Genomic DNA, 25,360 nt, shown 5'->3' with positions numbered 1-25,360 from the left:
TATTTCACTGGACATTCCGTTCGACTTTTATCACAGACCTATTGTAATTATATTTTTATTGATTTTAAATCTCTTGGACAGAGCCCAGACTACTTTCCATCACTTGCATCAAAAGGAACCAGGTATCAATGATCTCTGGGATAGAGTCCTGACTATTCGCCACCATCTACATCAACCCACAAAGAATCAAAGAGAAGAAGGATGGGTAATTCCTGGTAATGGTCTCTCTGCGCTACACATGCGAGCCACATTATTCTGTCTCTGCTCTTGTGAGTGATATTATATACATTATTGCATAATTTATGTACAGACAATATTGCGCTAAATTTGTTTTTTCTGTGTTCTTGTTATAGATATAAGCATTTATCGATCTCTACAGCTCCATCTTACGGATGTATAATTAATAACTTTTTGGTCATGGTTTTTGGGGATTCCATCCTAGGTGTTTTAGAGCTTTTGATTTGTTTCACATATCCTATACTGCACACTTTATCTATTCTTACTAAACTAAATGACACACTATGTAATTATATGTATTAAAGTGACTGTCCAAGAAGAAAGAAAGAAATATGTCACCAATTGTGGTCTAAAAAGCACACTGTGTGATGTATTGCTAAACGTAAATTTCTCTTTTAAATAGGCTAAATAAGGCAGCCAGTGGGCACAATAAAAAAAATATATATATATAGCACAGGTCCCCAAGACTCCTCTAATAACTGATGGAGGTTATTAACTACCATGTTTCACCATTCCATTGATTACATCACTGGCATGCTCCAAATCAGCCTCTTCTGTCACAATATCATGCATGCCAAAGTTGGATCAGTTAGGTATTGCAGGTGCCTACCCTAACCATTCCGCATATTCCACATTACCTCCTAATAAACAGGGTATCACTGCACATGTTTGTAGACTAAATTTCTCATGATGCTCAGGCAGCTGAAGCCTAGCAGAGCATTATGGGATATACAGTTCCTAATGAATCGCTAACAGCAGCTCATCAGATCGAAGATATAGGAGGTCCAGGGGATCCCAGGTTGTTGCCTACAGTAAGCGGGCTTTGTATACTTTATTCTCCCTGACTGCCTAATTAATGATTCTTTCTGCTTTCAGTATGGGCTGTTCAGTTCTGTACTTTTAAGGTAGCAAATTGGTGTCAAATGTTTTGATTCAGCTTTTGATGAATGGCCTATTTCATGTACCTTGCATGAAATGTCTGCTTATTTCATAGGCAAATCACATTCCTACCAACGTAATGTTTATAGATGTTACTTTGTGCATGTGTTAAGCAGTACTAACAACCCTCCAGAGCTTCAGGGACCCCCACTTCCAACGGGGTTGTGTGGACATCCCAACTTGTAGCCTGCAGTGAGCAGGTTTTGTCTACTCACTGACTGCTTAACTGACAGTACTTTTACATTTGTGTTAAGTGGAAGCTGTAATGCAGATTAAAAGGGTTAGGCTTACAGGACTTTTACAAGATGCATTGCTTTTAATGTTATCCCTATAAAATGTAGGATTTAATAGTCACAAAGCATTACAATTCCTTTAATCTCCCTCTTATAAAGATTTTTTTATATGGTGTATGACTGTTAACTTCAAAATGTAGGACTGTGGTATACCGTTCAAGTTAGTCCTGAGTTTATAATAGGACATGATGCCTATTTAGAAGCTCCAATAAATGGACATATTGAATTGAATGACAGAATTATGTGCACATCTTTTTATTTTTTCATTGTATACTGTTGATTGAATTGTTCACCCTTACTGCTGTCATTTAATGGCATTTGGGATTATAACCAGGTAAGAGTATGAGATTTTCATTCTAATATTTGGGGTTTCTAAGCATTGTATCAGACCCCTCAATTAGGTTCCAAAGCTAAACAAAAAAAATCAGAAAAAAATAGCTAGATTCCCTTAAACACTTCCAATGGGGGATAACCCTTAATTTTAAAGGAACACTTTAGGGTCAGGAACACTCTATGGGCAGGAAATCTGTATTCCTTACCCTATAGTGTTAAAACCACCCTCTAGACCTCCTGAACCCCCTTGACCTCTAAATATAGTAAAATCTTACCTTTGTTCAAAGCTTCAGCTACTGGCTCTGCCACTGATCTGCCTGCTTGGCTGACATAATTAGAAGTGTTGTTCTGAGCCAATCACAATGCTTTTCCATAGGATTGACTGAGACTGCAAAGGAGGCAGATCGGGTGAATAGAGGGAGAACAAGTCAAACACAGTCCTGGTCAATCAGCATCTCCTCATTAATCAATGTATCTCTATGAGGAAAGTTCAGTGTCTCCGTGGATGCAGAGGGTGGAGATACTGAATGGCAGTCACACTGTGCAGCACTGACCCAGGAAGCACCTCTAGCAGCTATATAAGCAGTGGACGTATCCTTAGGCTGTAATGTGAACACTACATTTTCTCTGAATAGACAGTGTTCACTGCAAAGAAAACCTGAAGGTAATGATTATGCTCACCAGAACAAATACAATAAGCTATAGTTGTTCTGGTGACTATAGTGTCCCTTTAACTAAAACGAAAGCACTAGAAAAAACTGGAGTATGCAGCATAGGGATAGTGAGAACCGGGCAGACTGGAAATTCAGAAATATAACTCTCTTACTGATACTTTTAAAAATGCATTGGCAACATAAAAATAGAGTACTAATTAAAGGGACACTCCAGGCACCCAGACCACTTCTGCCCATTGCAGTAGTCTGGGTGCCAACTCCCACTACCCTTAACCCTGCAAGTGTAATTATTGCAGTTTTCATAAACTGCAATATTTACCTTGCAGGGTTAAGTCCTCCTCTAGTGGCTGTCTACTAGACAACCACCAGAGGACACTTCCGTGTTCATAGAACCCAAAAAGTGTGTTCTAACGACACTGGACATCCTCACTCTATGTGAGGACCTCCAGCGTCGCCGAAATCCCCATAGGAAAGCATTGAAAGCATTATTCAATGCTTTCCTATGGGGAGGTCTAATGCGCGTGCGTGCGCAATCGGTCTCCCCCGTCTGCTGATGTAGGCGGAGGGACACCAGCGCTGGATACAGGTAAGTCACTGAAGGGGTTTTAACCCCTTCAGCAACCTGGGATGGGGGGTTGGGAGGAAGAGGGGACCTGCAGTGCCAGGAAAACGGCTTGTTTTCCTTCACTGGAGAGTCACTTTAAGCCAAAAAAGTGGAAGTGAAAAATATGTCACTGATATAAAAAAACATATATAATAACTAAATCACTGGTACACTTTAAAACTTAACATTTATTGTCATTGTTAAAAATAGAATAATAAGCCAAAACTTATATACCAGTAGAAAATATATTGTCCAGCTTTTTGTGAGTTGTCACTGTAGCAAACTCATTCCCTTTTTGTTCGGTTGTCCGTACCCCCTTTTTATACCTCCCCGAACACCGACTACCCCTGGCTGTTAACCACAAACAAGAAATTCACTTGAGTGATTTCCCTGGGAGGCATTTGTATAACCAAAAGCACGTGCTCCAGTGAATGGCGGCCATTTTGTCTCTCGAACACAGGCAGCGGTACTTGGTTGTCAAACACTTGGAATTTTTTTTTTCCTACGTGATCCCGCAAACCCAGGCAAAGATTGTGCCTGTCCCACTTCCCGACCAGCTAGGCGAACGACTTCGGGAGATAGCAACTGTGATGGTAGTCACCATCACTGAGGATGGAAGACAGACACTATGTGTCGGTCCCCAGATTCCTTTTGTGTTTTGGTCACAATGTGCCCATTATTGGTTCAGGGTATCTTGACGGTATTGCTTGTCTGTGCCTCTCTCTCTCCCCCTTTTTCTTGTCCAATTGTTTCACCAGCAGGGCGTTAACCCAGGGACACTGCCAGACCAGTTTAAACTAGCTGCCCTGTCCCTCCTCAATATCCTATCAGCCCTTGCTATTGTCTGACCCCACCATTACTTGCACTATAGTACTCTATGCACCCTGATGTATGTAAATGAGGCTTGTTAGTTGTTGTTTTACCTTCACCAAGTGTCGTCTGGTGTTTGGTACAGGGTGGAAAAGGCCCTCCGTGATCCCAGTCAAGCCTTGGCGACTGGGTCTGAAGTGCTTCAGGGTCCCTGATAGTTACGAGGAAGCAGACTTGGAGGTACCCTGTCAGAGTACTGGAGCTCCGTCACAGGAACTACCAACTGGGGGGAGCATTTGCTCCATAAAAGCCAGGGAGAGCATTCGTTGGTGTTCGCACAGAAACTCCCAAAATTTAACCGTCCGTTGCCCCCTTTTCTCTGGAACTGTTTTGGACGATCACCTGGTGGCCAGCCGGTCAGAACTTTACCTGAATAGCAATTCCATTCTACCGAATAGATCTGACCGCTATTTGGACAACTTGAGCGCTCAGATTCGGGCTATTCAGGGAAATAAGATTTGCGGTGTTCCTGTGGATTATGACTGTTTTTAGGGTTGTTTTATGTATTTTTTTTATGTAGTTCCCTGTAACTGAGAGATAATTGAGTTACTAAGTTTTGGCTCAATTATGTCTTAGACACAGGGACGTCTGGGAGGAGGTTGTGTTGCTGTGAATGGAGACCCCATGCTGGGGGTCTGTGCATAAAAGGCGAGTTTGTTCTGAATAAAACCAGTTGAACTGTGTGACATCCAATTACTGGGAAAGAGAGCTATTCACATTTTAGCATCTTGTTCCTGAGTTCCAGTTACTACAGATCCAGCGGAGGCGAGTCTTGGTCAGGACCAGCGCAATGCTATGTTCACCTAAATATTGACTAAAGACAAGAGAAGAACCATAAAGGGCTGAAAAATAAGGTGTTCACCACGAATCATCTAGATAATGTGTTCAGGATGAATAAACAGATGATATAATAGGTATGGGGTAGTAAAAAAAATAAACTTCAATTTAATGGAAATAAATAAATTAGGCTCCCATAGTTTGGTACAGAGGTGTCCGTACTGGTAGGAATTGTTAGGTTCTAAAAACGTCTGTATAGTGTGTTTAGTAAAAATAAATTTTAAAAAACCCAATCTAGGTGGAGCAAATCAATGTTTATGCCATGTGCTAGGTGAGGTGAATGAAAGACCTATGGAAAAAAGTTGTTGATACTAGTGGAGCTGCAGGATACAAAAAGAACACAATTGTTGCATGCTCCCTAGCCAGTGCTGTAACACACAGCAGTGGCGGCTCTAGACTTGGCGAGGCCTTAGGCAGAACTCATAAACAAGGCCCACTCTAACACCATTATTGAAAAAAATAAATAGCAGTTGACTTGTGTGTATAAGAAGCTGTAGATATATTGAAGGCTGAGCTTGCAGCACTGGATATAGAGAGCTAGTCTCTGTATACATAGTTGCATTGTCTACCTGAGTGTGCCTGAGAGTGTGTGTCTGTATGTATGTTTCTCTGAGCATGTGTATGTTTGTGTACTGCCTGTGGCATTTTGCACTGAGTGCGCAGAATGGTGCCTGTGTGTTTGGAGGGAGTGACCGTGTGTATGGAGGGGTGACAATGTGCATGGAGGGGGTGCCAGTGTGTGTGGAGAGTAGTGTCAGTGTGTGTGGAGAGTGGTGTCAGTGTGTGTGGAGAGTGGTGTCAGTGTGTGTGGAGAGTGGTGTCAGTGTGTGTGGAGAGTGGTGTCAGTGTGTGTGGAGAGTGGTGTCAGTGTGTGTGGAGAGTGGTGTCAGTGTGTGCGGAGAGTGGTGTCAGTGTGTGCGGAGAGTGGTGTCAGTGTGTGCGGAGAGTGGTGTCAGTGTGTGCGGAGAGTGGTGTCAGTGTGTGCGGAGAGTGGTGTCAGTGTGTGCGGAGAGTGGTGTCAGTGTGTGCGGAGAGTGGTGACAGTGTGTGCGGAGAGTGGTGACAGTGTGTGCGGAGAGTGGTGACAGTGTGTGCGGAGAGTGGTGACAGTGTGTGAGAGGGAGAGTGACAGAGTGAGAGTGGGAGGGTGACAGAGTGAGAGTGGGAGGGTGACAGAGTGAGAGTGGGAGGGTGACAGAGTGAAGGGGGGGGTGACAGAGTGAAAGGGGGGGTGGCCTAGTGTGAGAGGGGAGAGACCTAGTGTGAGAGGGAGGGTGACATAGTGTAATGGAGGTGACAGAGTGAGAGTGGGGTGATAGAGTGAGAGGGGGTGGCATAGAGTGAGAGGGGGTGGCATAGTGTGAGAGGGGGTGGCATAGTGTGAGAGGGGGTGACAGAGTAAGAGGGGGTGACATAATGTGAAGGGGTGACAGGGTGAGGTGACAGAGTAAGGAGGGGTGACAAGGTGAGAGGGGTGACAGAGTAAGAGGAGGCGAAGAGGTGAGAGGAGGGTGACAGAGTAAGAGGTGGTGACAAAGTAAGAGGGTGTGATATGGTGACAGGGTGTGGTGATAGGAGGGTGACAGGGGGATGACAGTGTGAGATGGGGGGTGAAAGAAAAAGAGGGGGTGACCGTTTGATGGGGTGACCGTTTGATGGGGTGACCGTTTGATGGGGTGACCGTTTGATGGGGTGACAGTGAGAGGGAGTGTGACATAGTCTGAGGGGGGTGACGTAGTGTGAGGGGGTGACGTAGTGTGAGGGGGTGACGTAGTGTGAGGGGGTGACGTAGTGTGAGGGGGTGACGTAGTGTGAGGGGGTGACAGGGTGAGAGGGGGTTACATAGTGTTAGGGGGTGACAGAGTAAGAGACAGGATGTGTAGGGGTGACAGGATGTGTGGGGGTGGCAGGATGTGTGGGGGTGGCAGGATGTGATGGGGTGACAGGATGTGAGGGGGTGACAGGATGTAAGGGGGTGACAGGGTGAGAGGGAGGTGACATGGTAAGGGGGGGTTAAAATTTAGCTTTTTTTTTTATTGTTCCAGGATTCCCTGCTGGTCCAGTGGTGGCAGACTCCCTGGTGGTCCAGTGGGCTCCCAATGTCCCTGGTGGTCCGGTGGATTTTCCGGTCTGCAGCTCTGCCCGCTGCAGAGCTGCAGACCACATGGGGAATGTCTTGCGATCTTCAGTCAGAGCATTGCCGTGGTAACCCGCTGCAACGCTCTGATTGGCTGGAGAGCGCGAGACACCTCAGTCTGCAGCTCTCACCCGGTGGAGCTGCAGACTGAGGCAGGCTCTCTCCCCGGGCGGACTGACAGGAGGGGCCTCGCACCCGGCGGCATAAAGGGCAAGCCGCCGGGCCCCCTCCTGTGTCGGGTCCTCGGTCATAGACCGAGAACCCGACATGTCAGTCTGCCCTCAGCCGATTTAGGCGGCCGCGAGGCCCCTGACTGCACGAGGCTTTAGGCGGCCACCTAAATCGCCTAATTAAAAAGCCACCTCTGACACACAGTGTTTTTACAAAGGGGACCTAATAGGTCAGGGAGAAAGGAAGATGTGTATCAAACAAAATGACCCTGTTCTCTGCTGTGCCTTCTAGGGCATCTCTTTGAACTTGATCTAAATGGTCTAAGTAGCTAAACTGTCCCTAACATATTACTATGTTTAACTTATAATCTTAATATATAGACTGTCATGTGAATACACTAAGATTGGACAGCTCTTCACAGTCATTATGTATATATAATTGTTCTTTATTTCTCCTTTGAGGATGCTGTAAAGGGTAGTGTTAAAACTACTCCCCCCACAATGCACCGCTAGTCGCGTGACGTTATTTCCAGGCGATACACGCGACTACCGGAATTATTAACAACATTAGGACTACACATCCCATCAGCCCCTGCAGATCGAGTGACGTCACTTCCGGTTGGCACATGCGACCGGCCGGAAGCAGGAAGAGTGCACACACTGGGATTAGAAAACAGATGCCCTATAGAAGGACGGAACTGTCATTCCCCATTATCTACACTTCTGAAGAAGCCCCTATTTGGGCGAAACGCGTTAAGTGGATCAAGAAGTCTGGACTTTGAATTTTGGACCTTGCATTTTTACTGGAAATTTTATATTCAAAGGTTTTTTATTTTATTTTACAATAAAGTTGCAGTTTGTTTCCAGCTTTTGATCTACCTCTTATTCCTGTGCACCTTGGATCCTGCCTATATCCCTTGGTGGGGATTATACCACCACAAGCACTCACCACCAGAGCAAGTTTAGTGCTCTGGAAATTGTAAGTAGGGTATTTACCCCTTGTTTTCTATCCCAATATATATACATAATACACTATTGGATTTTCTTTGTGCTTCTATTTTATACACATCTGTGGAGCCTTGGATACCAGATACCACCACCATATCCTTAGACGGGGATCATACCGTCCAGGCGCTACTCAGCAGAGCTCTTAGCAGCTCTGAAAAGTGTGAGTTGGTCCTTCTACTGGTTCTTTATATTATTGCACTATTGTATTTTTATACATTGGCATATTGCACTATTGTTTCTATTTTTATCCTTTTAAGGTTTATATTTACTACCTCAATACTGGGACTACTTGTATGTATGTACAATTTTGTTTGAATTATCTTCTATTATCTTGTGGCGCGGTTTACCACTTTGTTTTTGCACAAACTGTCCCTAACGCTGCTTGTGAATACATGTCTTGTATGTGTCTCAAAATTGTAACAAAAGTACTTTGAAGTAAGATGAAAGTTGTCTAATAACACAAAATCTGATAAACCATAGAGAGCACAGAGAGCCCCTGACTTGGGTGGCCAGACATTTTTTAGAGAAAGCTCACCAACTTGCTACTCTAAGATGTTTGGCCATCGATCACATCCCTGAAATGGCTAGAGGAGGTGACAGAGGAAAGATCCTATTGCAGCGTGAAATATACTGGACATTGGAACTGGATACCTTGTCCCCGAAGGGGCTAAATGAGAAATGCTCATTCATCCCCTTTCTATAAACGTACACCAGGAATTGGGTCTATCCCTTAACTATTAAACCCCTAAATGGGTGTATTAATTTTTTTCCCCCGAGAAAAGAGAAAAAAACTTTTTATTAAATTTTTTTATAAATTTACTATATGTTTTTTATATATACATTTTTCATATTGCAAATATGTACTAGATATAACCTTTGAGCACCCCCACAGCTGATAGAGGGGATAGCCCGAATAGTTGACGACTGCCGGTTCCTTTGTATATAGCCTTTTGTATATAGCTTTTTATCTATTATTGCATATTATTCTGATACCGGAGAAACTGACGGAAGCGAAGCACAGAGAGATGGACACAGGTTTCTTCAGGAAGGAAGAGATTCTTTATTGGATCACCGATCGGGACTCAGAGGGACTAATGTCACCAAAATACAGCAAGTTCTGAGCCCCGGACAATAGTGCAGGCTCCTTATATAGGCACATAACTCCTCCCATATTAAGCTCCACCCGCACATTCTCTTGACCAATCAATACAAATAAGAATTAACTTCCTGCTTGACCGCATGGCTTGTCCAGCACAATGGAGGAGGGGGAATACTACATCCTGTATTCTTGCACATGCTCCGTACACTACTGATCGTATCTTGCCTCGTGCAACCAACTGATCGATACGTCAGCATATGCACGTACACATGCCACGTGGTAATCTCGGCCTACTAAATTTATTTTTACCGAGATTCCACCACATTCCCCCCTTTGATGCCTCTTGATATTTCACAATTACTTGAGGCATCACTTAACCTTAGTTTGCATACACCGCAAGTTACCTTGAACCAGACCAGACTTAACTTATGATGTGAATCTTCAACACTCATCTTCCTGCATTGGTTCTCCCTGATCTAGAGCCTTACACTTATAAATTGCCATTATCTGTGCAGCAGCCTTCCTCTCTGCTATATTTTCTATCAGGCTTTGCACAGACCTAACTACTAAAGGTATAAGACACGGCAGGAGTAGACACAACATTAAAATCAGTAGGACTCCACCTACCACTGCCTTAAGCCCTCCAAACCACTCATACCAGCTACCAAACCAACTGCTTGGATTATACCCTTTCCATACCTGAGTAGGCACATGCGCTAGTTTAACCATATGGCTAGTAAGCTCAGCTATTGCTTGCCCTTCGTCATCTATTTGAAGACAGCAATTGCTCAGGTTAAACTTCCCACATACACCTCCCTCTACTGCCAAAAGGTAATCCAAGGCTAATCTATTTTGGTAGACTGCTGTCCTCATCCTGGTATTATGCTTCGCTAGAAGATTGAGCGCTTGTGATGTTTCGTTAGTAATAATCTCAACCACCGCCTATAATCTTATAATACGGTTGAGCATATAAATAGGGGTTCTATAACCAAAGGTACCATCTTCTGCCCACGTGGCTGGCCCATAATAATCTATGATACGCTGGGGAGGCCATTCATCATCTTCCCAGGCGCCTATCTCTATGGGTCCCCTTTTCTTCCTATGATTCACATCATACACTTTAACACCTAAAGTCTCACCTGTTTCAATCGGTAACAAGAAGAAGGATGGTTTGAGCATAACCAACACACATGCCCCTTCCCAGTCCTGTGGCAACTCCGAATAGGCTTTCTTACCACAGATCCAGTACAAATTTGCTGGGGCTCTCCAGGTAGATGTGATGGATAAATCAAACCACACATCCTTTAAATTGGCGTATCTAGCAAACGGGTTAGATGGTTCTGAGACATTTGAAGCCGACCACCAAGTTGTATTCTTTGTATCATCATCATAAGCTTTTTGCCCTAGACAAGTTAATTCTCCTACAGAAGTATTATACATTATTCCTTTCCTTGCTATGCAAACATAACCTATGATGGAGGTCTTTAATCTCCACTCAGATTTACCTCGAACACTCATATGATAATCGGCTTGTGTAGATATTAGTTGGTCAACTGCCTCAGAACCGGACATTACCTCCTTTGCTTCCCAAGGCCATTGGTCTCCCATGTTAGTACCTCCACACACATAGCAGTTGGTAACATTAAGACTACCGGCAATACTTTCAGCTAAATCGATGAACAGGTTTTTAGCATTATGGGGGATCTTATTATCTATACTCATCTCTTCATAAAAGGAATGATATACTTGATGAGTTTGGGAGGATACCGTATCAGTCTCTATCCCTATAAACAATACTGTCCCAGGATCTAAACCCGTCCCGTATATTTGGAACCCAAATAAGTTACAGAACCTATCTATGAATCGTTCAGGATTATTTATGAGTATATGGACTGGGTTACATTCCCTAGACTTACAATATGGCTTTGTAGGCAACTTAGTAACAATCATATCCTTATCTACTGTCGGTCCCCAAGTTGCCCACCCCACACAAGACCAATATGGGCAAAAGTTATATTCCCTATCTGGGCATCTCGGACTTACATACTTGTTTTTACTACTGGGACAAATATATTTATCATTAGACCCATACGTTCTCTCCCACTTAAGATCCCCACATACATTCCACGGCTTTCTACCACTTGATATTGCTTTACATGCATCAAATAGCAGAACACCCGAAGAATGTACGGTTTCTAACTCAGTTTTATTTATTAGGGTCCCCTGAGGATCTCCATTCCTGAGGGTCAACCAAATTGTACGGGGTTGATACTCCGGATTGAAGCACCTAGGTTCTCCTACTCCTAAATGGCATACACTATATTCTATACCTAGATATATACACCTAGACACATCACCTTTACACTCATATTGTGAATGCCAAATTAGGGTCTGGGAAATATGATTACCTGTCTTAGTAGTCTTAATGCAAACCTCACAGCTAGGAGTGTCGGTACTTCTACCTTCCTGAATATAAAAAGACACAAAAATATACATTATCAAAAGCACTTCTTTCGACGTATTCATCCTCAGTCTTCGTCCGTGCGATGGCACCTCAGCTTCCAGGATGTAAGGGCTGCAGGGAATGGAGTTCTGCTCGTCTTCACAGGGGTCCCTTCGAGACTTTCCTGGCTTTTAATAACACGTTGGTGAGCGGACAGGCATTATTATGGCCGTCAAAAACACTCACTTGTAGATCTTTGTTGATGTTCCCTTTTAACAATATTATCTTCGCAAAAAAAAAACACTTTTAATCCAACTCGGTCACACGCTTCAACTGGATCTTGCAAGGATTCTCTGGATCTATGGTAGCTTGTCAGGAATCTGCCGCTGTTTTTTTTTTTTACCCTAGAGTGATGAATCCACGGAGTCACTTCTACAACCTTTACAACTGTTGGGGTAGATAAAAGAACAACATAGGGACCTCTCCACTTGGAACCTAATGGAACAGTGTTCCATTTTTTTATCCACACTTGATCCCCTAGATGGCAAGAATGAACAGGTGGATAAATATTCACAGGTAATCTATCTTGTACCCATTTCTGTACCTCCTCCATAGTTTTACCCAACTCTACAACCTGCTGCCGGGTAATTCCTTCTCCCAACTGACTCAAATCCCCCGTTAAGTTACCAAGTATGGAAGGTGGATGCCCATACATAATTTTTCAGCAGTACCCCAGAAACAAAAGAAAGCATCTTTGAGGTCTAGGAAGGTATAGTAGGTTGCCCCACCTGGTATTAAAGCAAGCAGATTATAGGGGATGGGTACCACTGGGTGTATATTGACTACTGCATTATTAACTGCGTTTAGATCTTGTACAGGATGATACTCATCTGATCCCGGCTTCTGAACAGGTAATAATGGAGTGTTCCAAGGGGAGGTACAGAATTTTAGGATGTCATACTTTGCACACTTATCCACATAGGTTTGTATATTTTCCTTAGCCCTCTATAATATATGGTACTAACTAAGGCTAACAGGATATGCTCCAAGCTTTGATTCAATGTGTATTGGTGGAATATTGCGAGCAAGTCCTGGAGGATTATTCTCTGTCCATATTCTTGAAATGTCAAATAAGGATTCATCACTCTTAGGGTCTGTATTTGTTATTATAGAGTAGAAGTGCCATTCTTCTTCCCTTTGCACCGATACTGATATTATGCCTGGTGATCTATTAAACTTCAGAGACGTTGATCCGTTGGGTTTAAAAGTTATCTGGGCTTGAAGCTTTAATAATAGATCTCGTCCTAGAAGCTGAACTGGACACTCCAGCATATATAGGAACTGGTGCTTAACCAAATGGCCTCCTAGAATACAAGTATGACTTCTGAGAATTGGTCTAGCAGCGCTTTTCCCAGTAGCTCCTATCATAATTATAGTCTTCCTGAAGGAGGAGCAACTAGGTTAGTTACCACAGAGTACTCAGCACCAGTGTCAATCATGAAAAAGCTCCTCTTTCCCTCTATTGATACATCGACCATAGGCTGCACTTGGCTAAAGGGGGATGGAGCCCAGTCGGTATCAATAGTCTTCCATGACAGTGTCAGCCAGACTGACAAAATCTCTATCTTCTCTATCCCTTAATCTCTAGGTAGGGGAATAGTATACTACTGTCATTCCCTCCAAGACTTTCTCTATGGCCACCTCTGTAACCATCTCGTAACCTTCTCTCTTGTCTTATCTATAACTTGCTTTATATTCCCTCTGTGGGCAGTCACTTTTCCAATATCCTTCCTCTCTACAATACGCACAGTGATTCCTACTTCCTCCCTTACTCAGGCTATTCTCAACTCCCCTATTCACCTCCCTTCCCTGTCTCTCTACACTTATGATAGCTACAGCTAGCATATCTGTCTTCATCCTCATTTTACGTTCTTCCTCCTGCTTTGTTTCAATCTCCCTGTTCATATACACCTGAACTGTGATATGGACATTCCTACAAATCCCTTTAACTTTAGCAATTTTCTTTTGATATCACCTTGGGTCTGGCTGACAAATGCTGAGTTGTTCATTCGAGAGTTCTCAGGGGCCTCTGGATTAAAAGGAGTATATAATCTATATGACTCCAGCAATCTCTCATAGAAAGCATTAGGTTACTCGTCTGCTTTCGTAAAGGAATTATGGGTCTTCCAATTAAACAGATCAGTCATGGTGAACGGGACATAAACAAATACAGGGTCTGCCAACTGTAATTGACCATTAATATCAATGTGTGGTGGACCAGAGGTAAGCTGCAGTGGCATTTGTAAATGTCAAAGTTGGAGGGCACCGGTCATTTGTCAGGTTAGGGTGGGACTTAGATAGGGTTGTTTAGTCATAGGTTCCGGTCGGGGAGTGGTGAGGTAGGTGGAAATGGATAAATTAATTTTACTGGTCAGTAACTTGGTTAACAAAATGTTTCGGACAGGGCTAGGAGGAGCCTGACCAGTAACCAAAAATGGTAAAAGTGTATTCCAGCGTCCTATACCATTGACCATTTCATCCAGTTGTATTTCAAAACTAATTTACTGTTACTAAAGGCACACAAGGCTCAGTAATTATAGTGTTATGTCAGTGGTTATGGTGTTTTCAGTGATTATGGTATTATCAGTGGTTATGGTGTTTTCAGTGGTTATGGTATCAGTGGTTATGGTATTATCAGTGGTTATGGTGTTTTCAGTAGTTATGGTGTTTTCAGTGGTTATGGTATTATCAGTGGTTATGGTATTATCAGTGGTTATGGTGTTTTCAGTGATTATGGTATCAGTGGTTATGGTATTATCAGTGGTTATGGTATTTTCAGTGGTTATGGTATTTTCAGTGGTTATGGTGTTTTCAGTGGTTATGGTATTATCAGTGGTTATGGTATTTTGTAATTGCTGAGAATTATCTGATTTCAGTGGATTCAGTTACTGTTATTAAGAATTCTCCTCACAATTTTGACTGCTAATAATAAAACTGAATACAAAGAACCAGTTGGGGGGGTAGGTAGGCACAGAAAAAGGAGGGGACAGGCATCTGAGAGCCAGAGACAATTAGAGCACAGGGGGACATACCAGCTGCACCAGTTTTTGCTAAAGAATTTAGTTGAGGGATGGTCAGATGGGTCAGATTCCATTGGGGATGGACAGACCAGTTTTGATAACCATCTAGTAACACAAACTGGTCATTCTCTACTACATAAGGTAGTCCCCAAAATCACACACATTATATCCCTTTTTAAAGTTATTTAGCATACATTCTAAGGGATCAACAATCTTTAAATTCCGGCGCTGCCATACTTAGCAACGGAGCGTCTAATTCAAAGAAACACAACAAACACACCTCCAACAGTCACACTCGTTTCCCTGGCAACAGCGCCATGTGGCACAGTTACTAGGTCAAACTCATACAACAAAACATACAGGGAATTCCCGTACACACACAGCTGTTACACCAGTCACTAAGTAACTAATATTATGCCCTTTGGCAAAACTATACAGTCACCCACGCTATAATTCTCTATATATGAATTACCCGTCTATAACACACCCCAGTAACATCGTCTTTTACAAATAGCGGTTACAGTACGGTTAGCATAAGTCAAAGCACAATTTAAGGTCACAATACAATTATTAGTGGTTATGGTGTTAAACATGCATTAGACGACAATGATTAGTACTTATATACAGTGTCAGTAAATATACAGGGTTATGGTACCGTGCACTATGATACAGCAACACACTATTAACACTCTCGCTAGACGGCTGAGCTCGCGCTATCTAACAAGATATACACTTTACTAAACAATCTTTAACACATTTACAATCCCAACTAAACTATTGGCCAGTACCTTGATGGACTACCTAAAAACAATCTACATACGTTTTGGTTAGCCACACTGCCCAAGCACCACATATAGCGAGCTAGAGGACCGAATTTACACAGACGCCTCTTAGTCGATAACTATCAAAAGTCTAGTGGGTTCCAAATTTACACGCCTTCCCACTTAGCCCAGATAGGTTGAGAGCTAGCGAACCGAATTTACACAGACGCCGCTTAGTCTCCCGGTCCCTCCGACCTAGCGAACAAAATATACACCCTAGAACGCTAGTCTAGACAAGACACCGGTGTCCGGCTAGGGCTATTTACACCAGAGCCCCGCCTGACTAACAAAATCAAACGGTCTGACTAAAGAGCGTTCGATCGAGCGGTGCGCCTTCGCTCCTTCCCTCCGACAGAGGGGGCAGATACACAGATTTAAACCCCTTTGGGCCTACCGCACAATCGGTATACCCCTAGTGGGTCTGCCGTCTAAAACAGCAGTTGTCTTACCTCCTCGTTCCTGAACCTGAGTTCACACTCATCGACGGGGACACCCCAGCACTTCTTACGTAGAGGCCGATGATCTCCTGGACAACAGACCAGTGGCGCCGAGACGAAGGGAGGTCCACGCAGAAGTTCAGGGGTGCAGCCGTAGAGAACGTGGGCAAAGATAGACCGTCTCACGCCTCTGCCTCTCAGCTACCGTTGAACGATGAGCTTCCCGGCCAATGCACCAAATGATACCGGAGAAACTGACGGAAGCGAAGCACAGAGAGATGGACACAGGTTTCTTCAGGAAGGAAGAGATCCTTTATTGGATCACCGATCGGGACTCAGAGGGACTAATGTCACCAAAATACAGCAAGTTCTGAGCCCCGGACAATAGTGCAGGCTCCTTATATAGGCACATAACTCCTCCCATATTAAGCTCCACCCGCACATTCTCTTGACCAATCAATACAAATAAGAATTAACTTCCTGCTTGACCGCATGGCTTGTCCAGCACAATGGAGGAGGGGGAATACTACATCCTGTATTCTTGCACATGCTCCGTACACTACTGATCGTATCTTGCCTCGTGCAACCAACTGATCGATACGTCAGCATATGCACGTACACATGCCACGTGGTAATCTCGGCCTACTAAATTTATTTTTACCGAGATTCCACCACAATTCTATTCTTAATGTCACCCATAAGATTATTTACAACAGGGGATTATCACTTCACACTTACTGTTTGTTGACACTTCTTAGAGTGTTCATACACATAGACATGCCCCATAGAGAGGCCCTATAGATGTTCCCACTCAATACACTCTTCTCTTTTAAAATGAGACAATGATGCCTTTTTTCCTTCCCTGGATAGGGTCACATTTAGTTTAGGTTACCACTATAAATATGTACATATCACTTTTATATTATACACGTTTTTTTGCACATAGTTGATCACTGTTTTCACTGGTACAATGTAGATAATATACTACAATATTACTGCTCTAAATTGAGCAGATCACATTAAAGTATACACAAGGATTTTATCTCCTTGTCGCTATTATACATAGATAGTTCCCTGTATGAGCATATGCCCACTGTTCATTATCCAAAAAAATCTTTCGTTTGGATGAGAAGGGGCGTGGAAGTGACTCTGCCGTCACCTCGCTGGTCCAATCACCCGCGGACGAGAGGAGGATCTCTCCCGACGGCGCACGTAAGCACGATTACACACAGCCGCAATGTTTATGTGGTTGCTGGGGTAACGTGACGTAGCCGCGTCACGTGGGGGATTCAGCGGAATGGTGACGGACAGGGCATCCCTGGAGCTTTACACATGCGCAGTCAGGCGCGGATAGACGCCGGATATCGTGGCTGATTCCCCACAGCTGATTGGGTAAGTGCTCATAGGTTATACAGTCCTATATAAGCTTGTCATGTTCACTAATGCTTTTTTGTGTCCTGATGAAAGCCCTGAACCAGGGCTGAAACGTTGACCTTGGATGATCTGCAATTAAACACTACCATTTGGAAGACCTAGAGTGCCGGTATTTTTTCTATTTTATATATATATATATATATATATATATATATGTGTGTGTGTGTGTGTTTGGAGTGGACACAACACAAATTACATGTCATGCAATATTTAGATGAATACGCAATCTGCGTATCATTGCCAATAGTGGTTACAAAATCTAGCAGATTAATAGATTTTATTAGCCAATAGGAAATTCATTGTCCCCTTGCCATTTGTAGTTCCACAGCTTTATAATAAATGCTGTGTATCTGGCTAGAGATACAGGCTGGGGTTCTGATAGCAAAGCCACATTTAGCTTTCCTGTGTTGGCTGAAAACAGAGTCTGGCATCGACTCCGGTCCGAGCATGCACTTAGCATGCCTGGCTTGCAGGTCTCTTATCTCCAACAAATTAACTGGGTCACATAATGGACGTGCAGAGAGAGACCTCTAAAAGTCTTGATAAAAAGCCAGTTTAAAGTGGAACTGTCACTTTTTTCTCAAAGTTTTGGACAACTCAATAGATGATTAAATATTTGCGATGCTTTGAACTTCAAATAAACAAAACAAAATGGTATTGTCTTTTGACAACCATAGAATGTACTGCGTTATTTGTACACCCCTTGGTATGTATGGGCGCAGTGAGGCTCGGGTACGGCTGTATGAAAGTAAGGAATTGCAATCACAGGGCTGGTAGTACGGAATTTCTAAAGAGGTGCCGTGGAATTATGGTGCTGCTTTTGCATAAATGTGCTGTGGAGGTAAATGCGTTTTATACCTACCACGTGAGTAAATGCTACAATTTTAATTGTGTTGGATTCAGAAATGGTCAATTTCAAAAGACTAACATCTCTTACAAATAGCTGGGACATAATGCAGTTTTATTTTACTATACTTTGACCTCAAAATGAGAGAGCATATAAATGTGAAAACATATAACATGCAAATATGACTATTTATTTATTTGGTAAGAACATTAAACGATATAATTTTATGTGTAACGTTTCTTTTTAATGGAAGGCAGTCTGCTTACCAGATGCACCCGTTTTGCAATGCTGTGGCTTTGTCTGGGACGCCCAGTAGTTACTTTCTATACTCACGTTAGTAAAAAGTCATGTGCCATGTTCTTGGTATAATCCAAGAAGAAAAAACTCACAGGCACTCCAACTTCAAGCCGCAGGCAGATTTATTATGACAGAATGCAACGCAACGTTTCGACCGGAAACGTCTTTTTCAGCTTGAAAAAGACCTTTCCGGTCGAAACGTTGCGTTGCATTCTGTCATAATAAATCTGCCTGCGGCTTGAAGTTGGAGTGCCTGTGAGTTTTTTCTTCTTGGATTATTGTACTGGGATTGCTGGTCCTGCTCTGGAGCACCCTTGGCCGTTGGGACTGAGTGCGGTTCTCATCACTTACTATGTTCTTGGTATAAAGCAAGAATTATAAATGCAAGAATAGCTTTTTATTCCCTGATTTAATAAAGCTAAAATATTTCAATGAGTATAGTGCCCCAACAAGATTTCACCTCTGTTTTTTTTATTTTTTTTATTTTTTATTTTATTAAGTCCTAAAGCTTATGGAGTAAGATCGTAGTCATATTATCTCAAATATATTGAATTATAGATAATAAAGCTTTAATTGTATATCAGAATAATGAAGCAGTTTATTAAATATATATCCTGCTCTCCCCTATAGACAGACCAGGTCCCTTTTTATTTCTTCTTGTTGAGACAGGAATGGGACTTTCAGATGGTTGTAGCCCTGTCCATAAAATAGACAAGATTCCTCTTAGGATGTGAAACAGTTAAGAGGTAGACAGTCACATGCCCCTTCTTGTCCAAAGCTGACTTATATAGTGTCACGGTATATAACCTCACCCAGGACAGGCTTCAGAAAAAGGTAGTGTTTACATTGCTGCCTAGTAACACCTGTAGGTGCAATCACTCAGACTGCCACTAGAGGTGCTTCCAATTTCAGTGCTGGTCTCTGCATGGAGACCCTGAACGTCCCCCATAGAGATGCATTGGCTTCCCAATGCTTTCCTATTGGAAAACATTGGATTGGCTGAGATTGTCAAGATTGATGATCTCAGTTGTAAGGAAACCTTGTATATCCTACAACCATTCGGTAGTTTCCTCCCGAACAGTGATTATAACTCGCCGTTCGGTTAAATAAAGTAAGCGATTCCCATACAAAATAACAGCTTCTCAAGTAGATTCTCCCAGTAAAGCAGACAGGTACCCAAAAATCAGCCTAAGTCTAGATGAAGGGTGTAACAGAACTAAAGTTTAATGATGCCACACTGGCTTTTATGCAAGTCCCCGCGCAAGGGAACCTCCCACAGGAACATAAATCATACAGCCAATCATAAGCAAAGAAATACTTAAACACTCCCAGTACAAACATATAATGCCCTCATCTCTACCTGGAGATAATTAAGGCTCATAAAGTAATAACTTAATTATCTCCAGGCAGAAAAATCACAATTTTACCCAACTTTTAAAATGCACCCTAAAACATAAGGTATCCCCTGATAGCCCTGATCTGGGTGACCAACATATCCAGATCAGTTCAGAGGTTTTCGAATATCATGGAGGTCTTAGTTCCACAAGTTTTGGTGGTTTTGCCGGTGTAGTTCAAAAAGTCTCAAAAAGTGAATAAATATCCACAAACGGTTCCCCTGGGCTCCTAGCAGCGATTGTTCCCCTCATTTGTATGAACAAAAGTACCGAACAGTGCTCTCCTAGCAGTTCGGGAAATGAAGAAGCAAACGTTTGCACATTGGGACCGGTGTTCGGGAAGTCGAGTGTCTGATTTTAGTTCCAGACACTCGACGACCAAGTCCCGCTGCCTTTGTTCGCGCAAACAAGGTGGCCGCCGTTTTCTCAGCCACATGGCGTTCGACCATACGAACAGCGGGCTCACAGGGAGAGGGCTTAAACGATGGTTCGCTTTGAAGTTAATGAGCCAGGGGGGTCATCTCTGTTCCTGTTCAGTAGTTACAGCTACCGAATAAAATAAAATAGCCAAAATAACTTTGTGATTTCTTCACATCAGCCATGCAGGCGGGGCCAGCTAAGGCAAGAGCAACGCAGTGATGGAGAAAAGGTAAGTTATTCCATTCTTGTTACTCCATTCTGCGAGTGGCCGGAAACCTAAATATGTAGTCCAACACTACAGTGTAACATTAATATTTGTTAATATAATCCGGGAGAGCACTTGTTAGTGAAATTTTCCTATAATAAAATCTTTAATGGGAATATTGAGCAACTAATGTTTCTTAACACTGAATGATTTCCTTTATGCGGATTTGTTCTTTCTTTCCAGCTTATCCATTCTGCTGGAATAGCTTTTTTTTTTTTTTTTTTAATATGTTTGTGCTCACCCCTCCTCCCAGAAACTTACTAAAAAAAATATCAGTATATTTGCACTGTATTGTATTACCAGCAGCACCTCTATAACAGTGAGAGAGCTTCTCAAATGTCATATGACCAAAACACTTGTGACATGAACGTCGCCAGGTTAATAGTTAACAGAGTGAGCATTTGGAGATTCTGTTAAATTGTATCTAAAAAAAAAAAAAAATAACAAAGAAAAAAAAAAAACCCTAATAGTGTCCACATTTGCTTGTATTACATTGGTGTGTTTCCTAACCTACTTTTGGTAAGTTTGTTTTATAATGAAAGCCTTGACACTGGTTTATCGTTGTTAATGTTTAACGAGGGCAGGTAGATGTGGCCTTTTAGGTCTGTGTTCAATGACACCACAACAGTTTGCTGTCAGCTGCTCTGTGAGTGGGACGTGCTGGTTTCAGTGTGTTCAGAATTGTACAGAAGCTGCTGGTATGCTCAGTCACACCTTCTGCCATTCCTCAGAGCCCAGGTAAGAAAACTTTCCTTAGACATACTTACCTATATAACAACGTAACCAAGAAACTTTATAACTTAAAGAATGGAAATCTATTTGTACAGAAAGCAGAATCACTGTGTAGAAAGGTCTATTAAAATGTACTAGTTTGCAAACCTGATATTGATATTGAAGTTGGATATTATGTATAAGATCAGCTGGAGAGGTAGCCGTTGGCTGCCCGTGACCTATATATTAGAATAGACACATTTTTATGAAATGTATAGATAGAATGTAATATTTCCTGTAGATTTTAGTGTACACACCCCGTGGTGTTGGCATGGAAGAATAAACTATATGTATACTGACTGCAGTTAGTCCACAGACTAAGCACTGTGGGATGCTGGACGCATGTTTTAGAGAGGGGAGATGTGTCCAAATGGCAAAATTAAGGTTAAAGCAGCTGATCTAAAAAAAAGTCTCCAATTTAGCTATAGTCATATCTTGGCAATTTTAGCCCGAGTGTTGCCATTCGGTTTTCAATTTGCTACAATTTTAGCGAATAAACCCACATATTTATACCTGGGTTGGTGATTTTGCTACATATAGATTACATTTTAAATAACTTAAATACTGATCTACAGCAAATAATCCTTTTATGCATCAGCTTTATAACACAGATCTTACAGTGGTGGTAGTGCATCTATTTTAACCCCTTAAGGACACATGACATGTGTGACATGTCATGATTCCCTTTTATTCCAGAAGTTTGGTCCTTAAGGGGTTAAAATCACAATGAATAATATAGGAGGGTACCAGAAATGTTTTCTCTGGTAAAGAAGAGTACTGTTTACCTTAGGCCTTGAGTTTAAGAGACTACCAGGACCCTTTTTCTCTATTACTGAATAGTACTGAGGATTTTATTTTACCATGAGTACTTGGTAAATAAAAATAAATAACATAAGGGCAATGCCTAAAATGACCCCCTGGGTCTATACAAGAAGTAACAACTGCAACTGATTAGTATTGGAATATTTACAATAAATAAATCCAATTTGACATTACCATTCACAGAAAGTGCTTTGTATAAACCACATACTGGCCTCTCCGATGATCTGTTTAATTGCAATTAAAAAGTTACTAAAGATATCCATTTGATTTGAATACCGCTTGCGGTGCATCGTCCAGCATATAAAGAATTAAACTGCCCAGCACGAGTTTCTGTATGTCACTGATCATGTTAACTACACAAGGACAGAACACATACGTTCCATAAGGATGTCTTACCTAGACGACCTGCTTTACACAAATTATAAAAGGCAAATAAATAGCAATAGTTTATTTTATTTTTGGAACATATTCATATAATATATAGTGTAATATACGTGTGTATGCCTCATGTAACTGCATCATAACAAAGCATGTGATTCACTTATTTATGCTTCACTTCCTTTTATCATAACAGCTCTTGGACGTGGCACATTGTCAAGTGCGCACTATGCTGTAATTCCAGTTTATATGGCATTATTAGTAAGGGACTACAAAGCACATATTAAACTGCTTCCTGGAGAAGGAATACTCAGTTTAGCCACAGAACAGACTTTATAAATTTAATTGACTCAGTTTGTGAAGGTGCATTGTAGATATCAAAATATTACCATAGTATTTCATTTTAAAGGGTTGCTCCAACCACCATGACCGTTATGGTGGTTGGAGTCTGGATGTGCAGTGTTTCTGCTTGAAACAAGCACAACCAGAGATATTCTTAAAGGGACATTATAGGCAACCAGACCACTTTAGCTCATTATCCCTTAACCCTGAATAGGTGATTATTGCAGTTTAAAAAAAAAAAAGTTAACACCGCCTAGATGGACTTCCAGGCAGTTAGGCTACTCTTGGTTGCCTGACGCTGGACGTCCTAACGCTATTAATGGGGACGTCCAGCATCAACCAAAACCCCATAGGAAAGCACTGAATAACATTGGCAGGGGACAAGAGGGGATAGACCCGAGCCAGTGCTGAGGGACATCGCTCTGGACCCAGGTAAGTGACAGAAGGGGGGGCCTTGATGGTAGGGTAAGCTATAGTGCCAGGAAAAGGAGTTTGTTTTTCTGGCACTATAGTTTCCCTTTAATTTTGTGCTAGAAACCCCCAGCACATGTGACTTAGGAAATCTGTTCCAGGTTGCCTAATAGCTATTCCATGCATAGTTTAACATCCATCGGCAGTGTGCAGTGCTGCCTGTAAGAGAGAAACTCTTCCATCCCCTCCCACTTCCCTATCCCCTGTGCTATTTTTTTTTATCCCTCCATCCTTCCCTTTCCTTCTCCACTTGTAGGCTTCGGGCACGTACATGCTCTCTGAGCCCATAAAATTCCCCAATCAAAGGCTTCTCTATGAGAATCCTTTTAATTGGACGCCGGCGCCGCTCCCATGATCTCAAACATGGGTGCGCCGAGCAGAGCCAGGAGCTTTGCCTTGCGCTGGATTAAGGTTAGTAAAAACATAATTCAAAATGCTCTTTGAGTGTTTCGTTTGGGGGGGCCTACAGAATAATGCCAATGTTGGAGAAACCCTTTCTAAATTAGAGGAGCATGCTAACTTTAAAGGAGCACTATAGGGTTAGGAACACAAAAATGTATTCCTGACCCCTGGCCCCCTTTGCCTCCCTAAAGATAGTAAAAATCCTACTTGTATTCAAGTCTGAAGCTGCTGCCTCTGCCTGTGAACTTTCTCTGACATCATCAGAAGTGGTGGCCTAATCCAATCACAATACTTCTCCATAGGATTGGCTGAGACTGACAAGGAGGCAGATCAGGGGCAGAGCCAGCACAAGTCAAACACAGCCCTGGCCAATCAGCATCTCCTCATAGAGATGAATTGAATCAATGAATCTCTATGAGGAAAGTGCAGTGTCTGCATGCAGAGGGAGGAGATACTGAATGTTTGGATGCATTTTAGGCAGCCATGACCCAGGAAGGAACTCTAACAGCCATCTGAGGACTGGTAAGTGAAGTTATCACTAGGATGTAATGTAAACACTGCATTTTCTCTGAAAAGACAGTGTTTACAGCAAAAAGCCTGAAGGTAATTATTCTACTCACCAGAACAAATTCAATAAGCTGTAGTTGTTCTGGTGACTATAGTGTCCCTTTAAATAAAAATGATATATATTGGCTACTTGGATCAAAAAGTGGTGGCAGCAGCTGCTGGTTGTAATTTAATTACAATTTTATTATTTATTCATTATTTAATCCTAAAATCCTTACAACCTCTTCCCAGTGCCAACCCAAGTCTATGCCTGTAGAAATACGTCCCTGCTTGTACAATGTATCTGTCTCGCTGCAGTGTGCGGTTTGAAAAACCATTCATAACAAGATAATAACTGCTCTCACAAATGGTGTATTCATTTAACTACTGATAAAACTGTTGCACAATCTAAACAGAAGTCTGTAATGTTTATAAACTGTTAAGTCACGTCCCACATGCTCTATCTAAAGGTAGGGCACTGGGTTTCTTTGACTTTTTGTGCCGCAGTATTCCAAGACCTTTGAACCACTAAGACCCAACTTCTGATTATATTAGTGACGTTATATTAGCCTCTGTCACAGTGAATATATCATTGCAAGAGTTTGCCATGTGGAAAGATATTAGTTATTTTCCATTATAACAGCACAATTTTCATAACTTTATTTTAAAGGGACTTTCCAAGCACCATAACAACCTATGTCCATTGCATAGGCTATGGTGCTAGACGATCCTCTGCCCCGGTCACCCTGCACTAATAGGTGCTACCTAGCTCAGTGCTGCAGAGTAAGCAGCACTGCCATTCAGTGACTCCACCCTCTGCATGCAGACACTGAACTTTCCTCATAGAGATTCATTGATTCAATTCATCTCTATGAGGAGATGCTGATTGGCCAGGGCTGTGTTTGACTTGTGCTGGCTCTGCCCCTGATCGGCCTCCTTGACAGTCTCAGCCAATCCTATGGGTAAGCATTGTGATTGGCTCAGACCAC

General features: G+C 42.3%; 1 protein-coding gene across 2 annotated transcripts in view; it reads left to right on the top strand.

The window, feature by feature from the left end:
- The first annotated feature begins 211 nt into the window (after window positions 1–211).
- LOC134569123 (E3 ubiquitin-protein ligase RNF170-like) overlaps window positions 212–25,360 on the top strand; it is a 37,712-nt gene continuing 12,563 nt past the window's right edge. The window contains exon 1 of one of the 2 annotated variants that reach the window (XM_063428028.1): window positions 212–269. Coding sequence is in view for 1 of the 2 variants with exons in the window: in XM_063428027.1 (XP_063284097.1) it covers window positions 21,253–21,377 (125 nt within the window). In the remaining variant the exon portion in view is untranslated. Of the gene's footprint in view, window positions 270–21,204; window positions 21,378–25,360 lie in introns of those variants that run through there. The other variant, XM_063428027.1, reaches the window with a different exon arrangement.

The sequence above is a fragment of the Pelobates fuscus genome, chromosome 7 (assembly GCF_036172605.1).
Source record: "Pelobates fuscus isolate aPelFus1 chromosome 7, aPelFus1.pri, whole genome shotgun sequence".
NCBI classification, from domain to species: Eukaryota; Metazoa; Chordata; class Amphibia; order Anura; family Pelobatidae; genus Pelobates; species Pelobates fuscus.
Note: the sequence above shows the minus strand (reverse complement) of the source record. Positions and strands in the feature narration are given on the sequence as shown.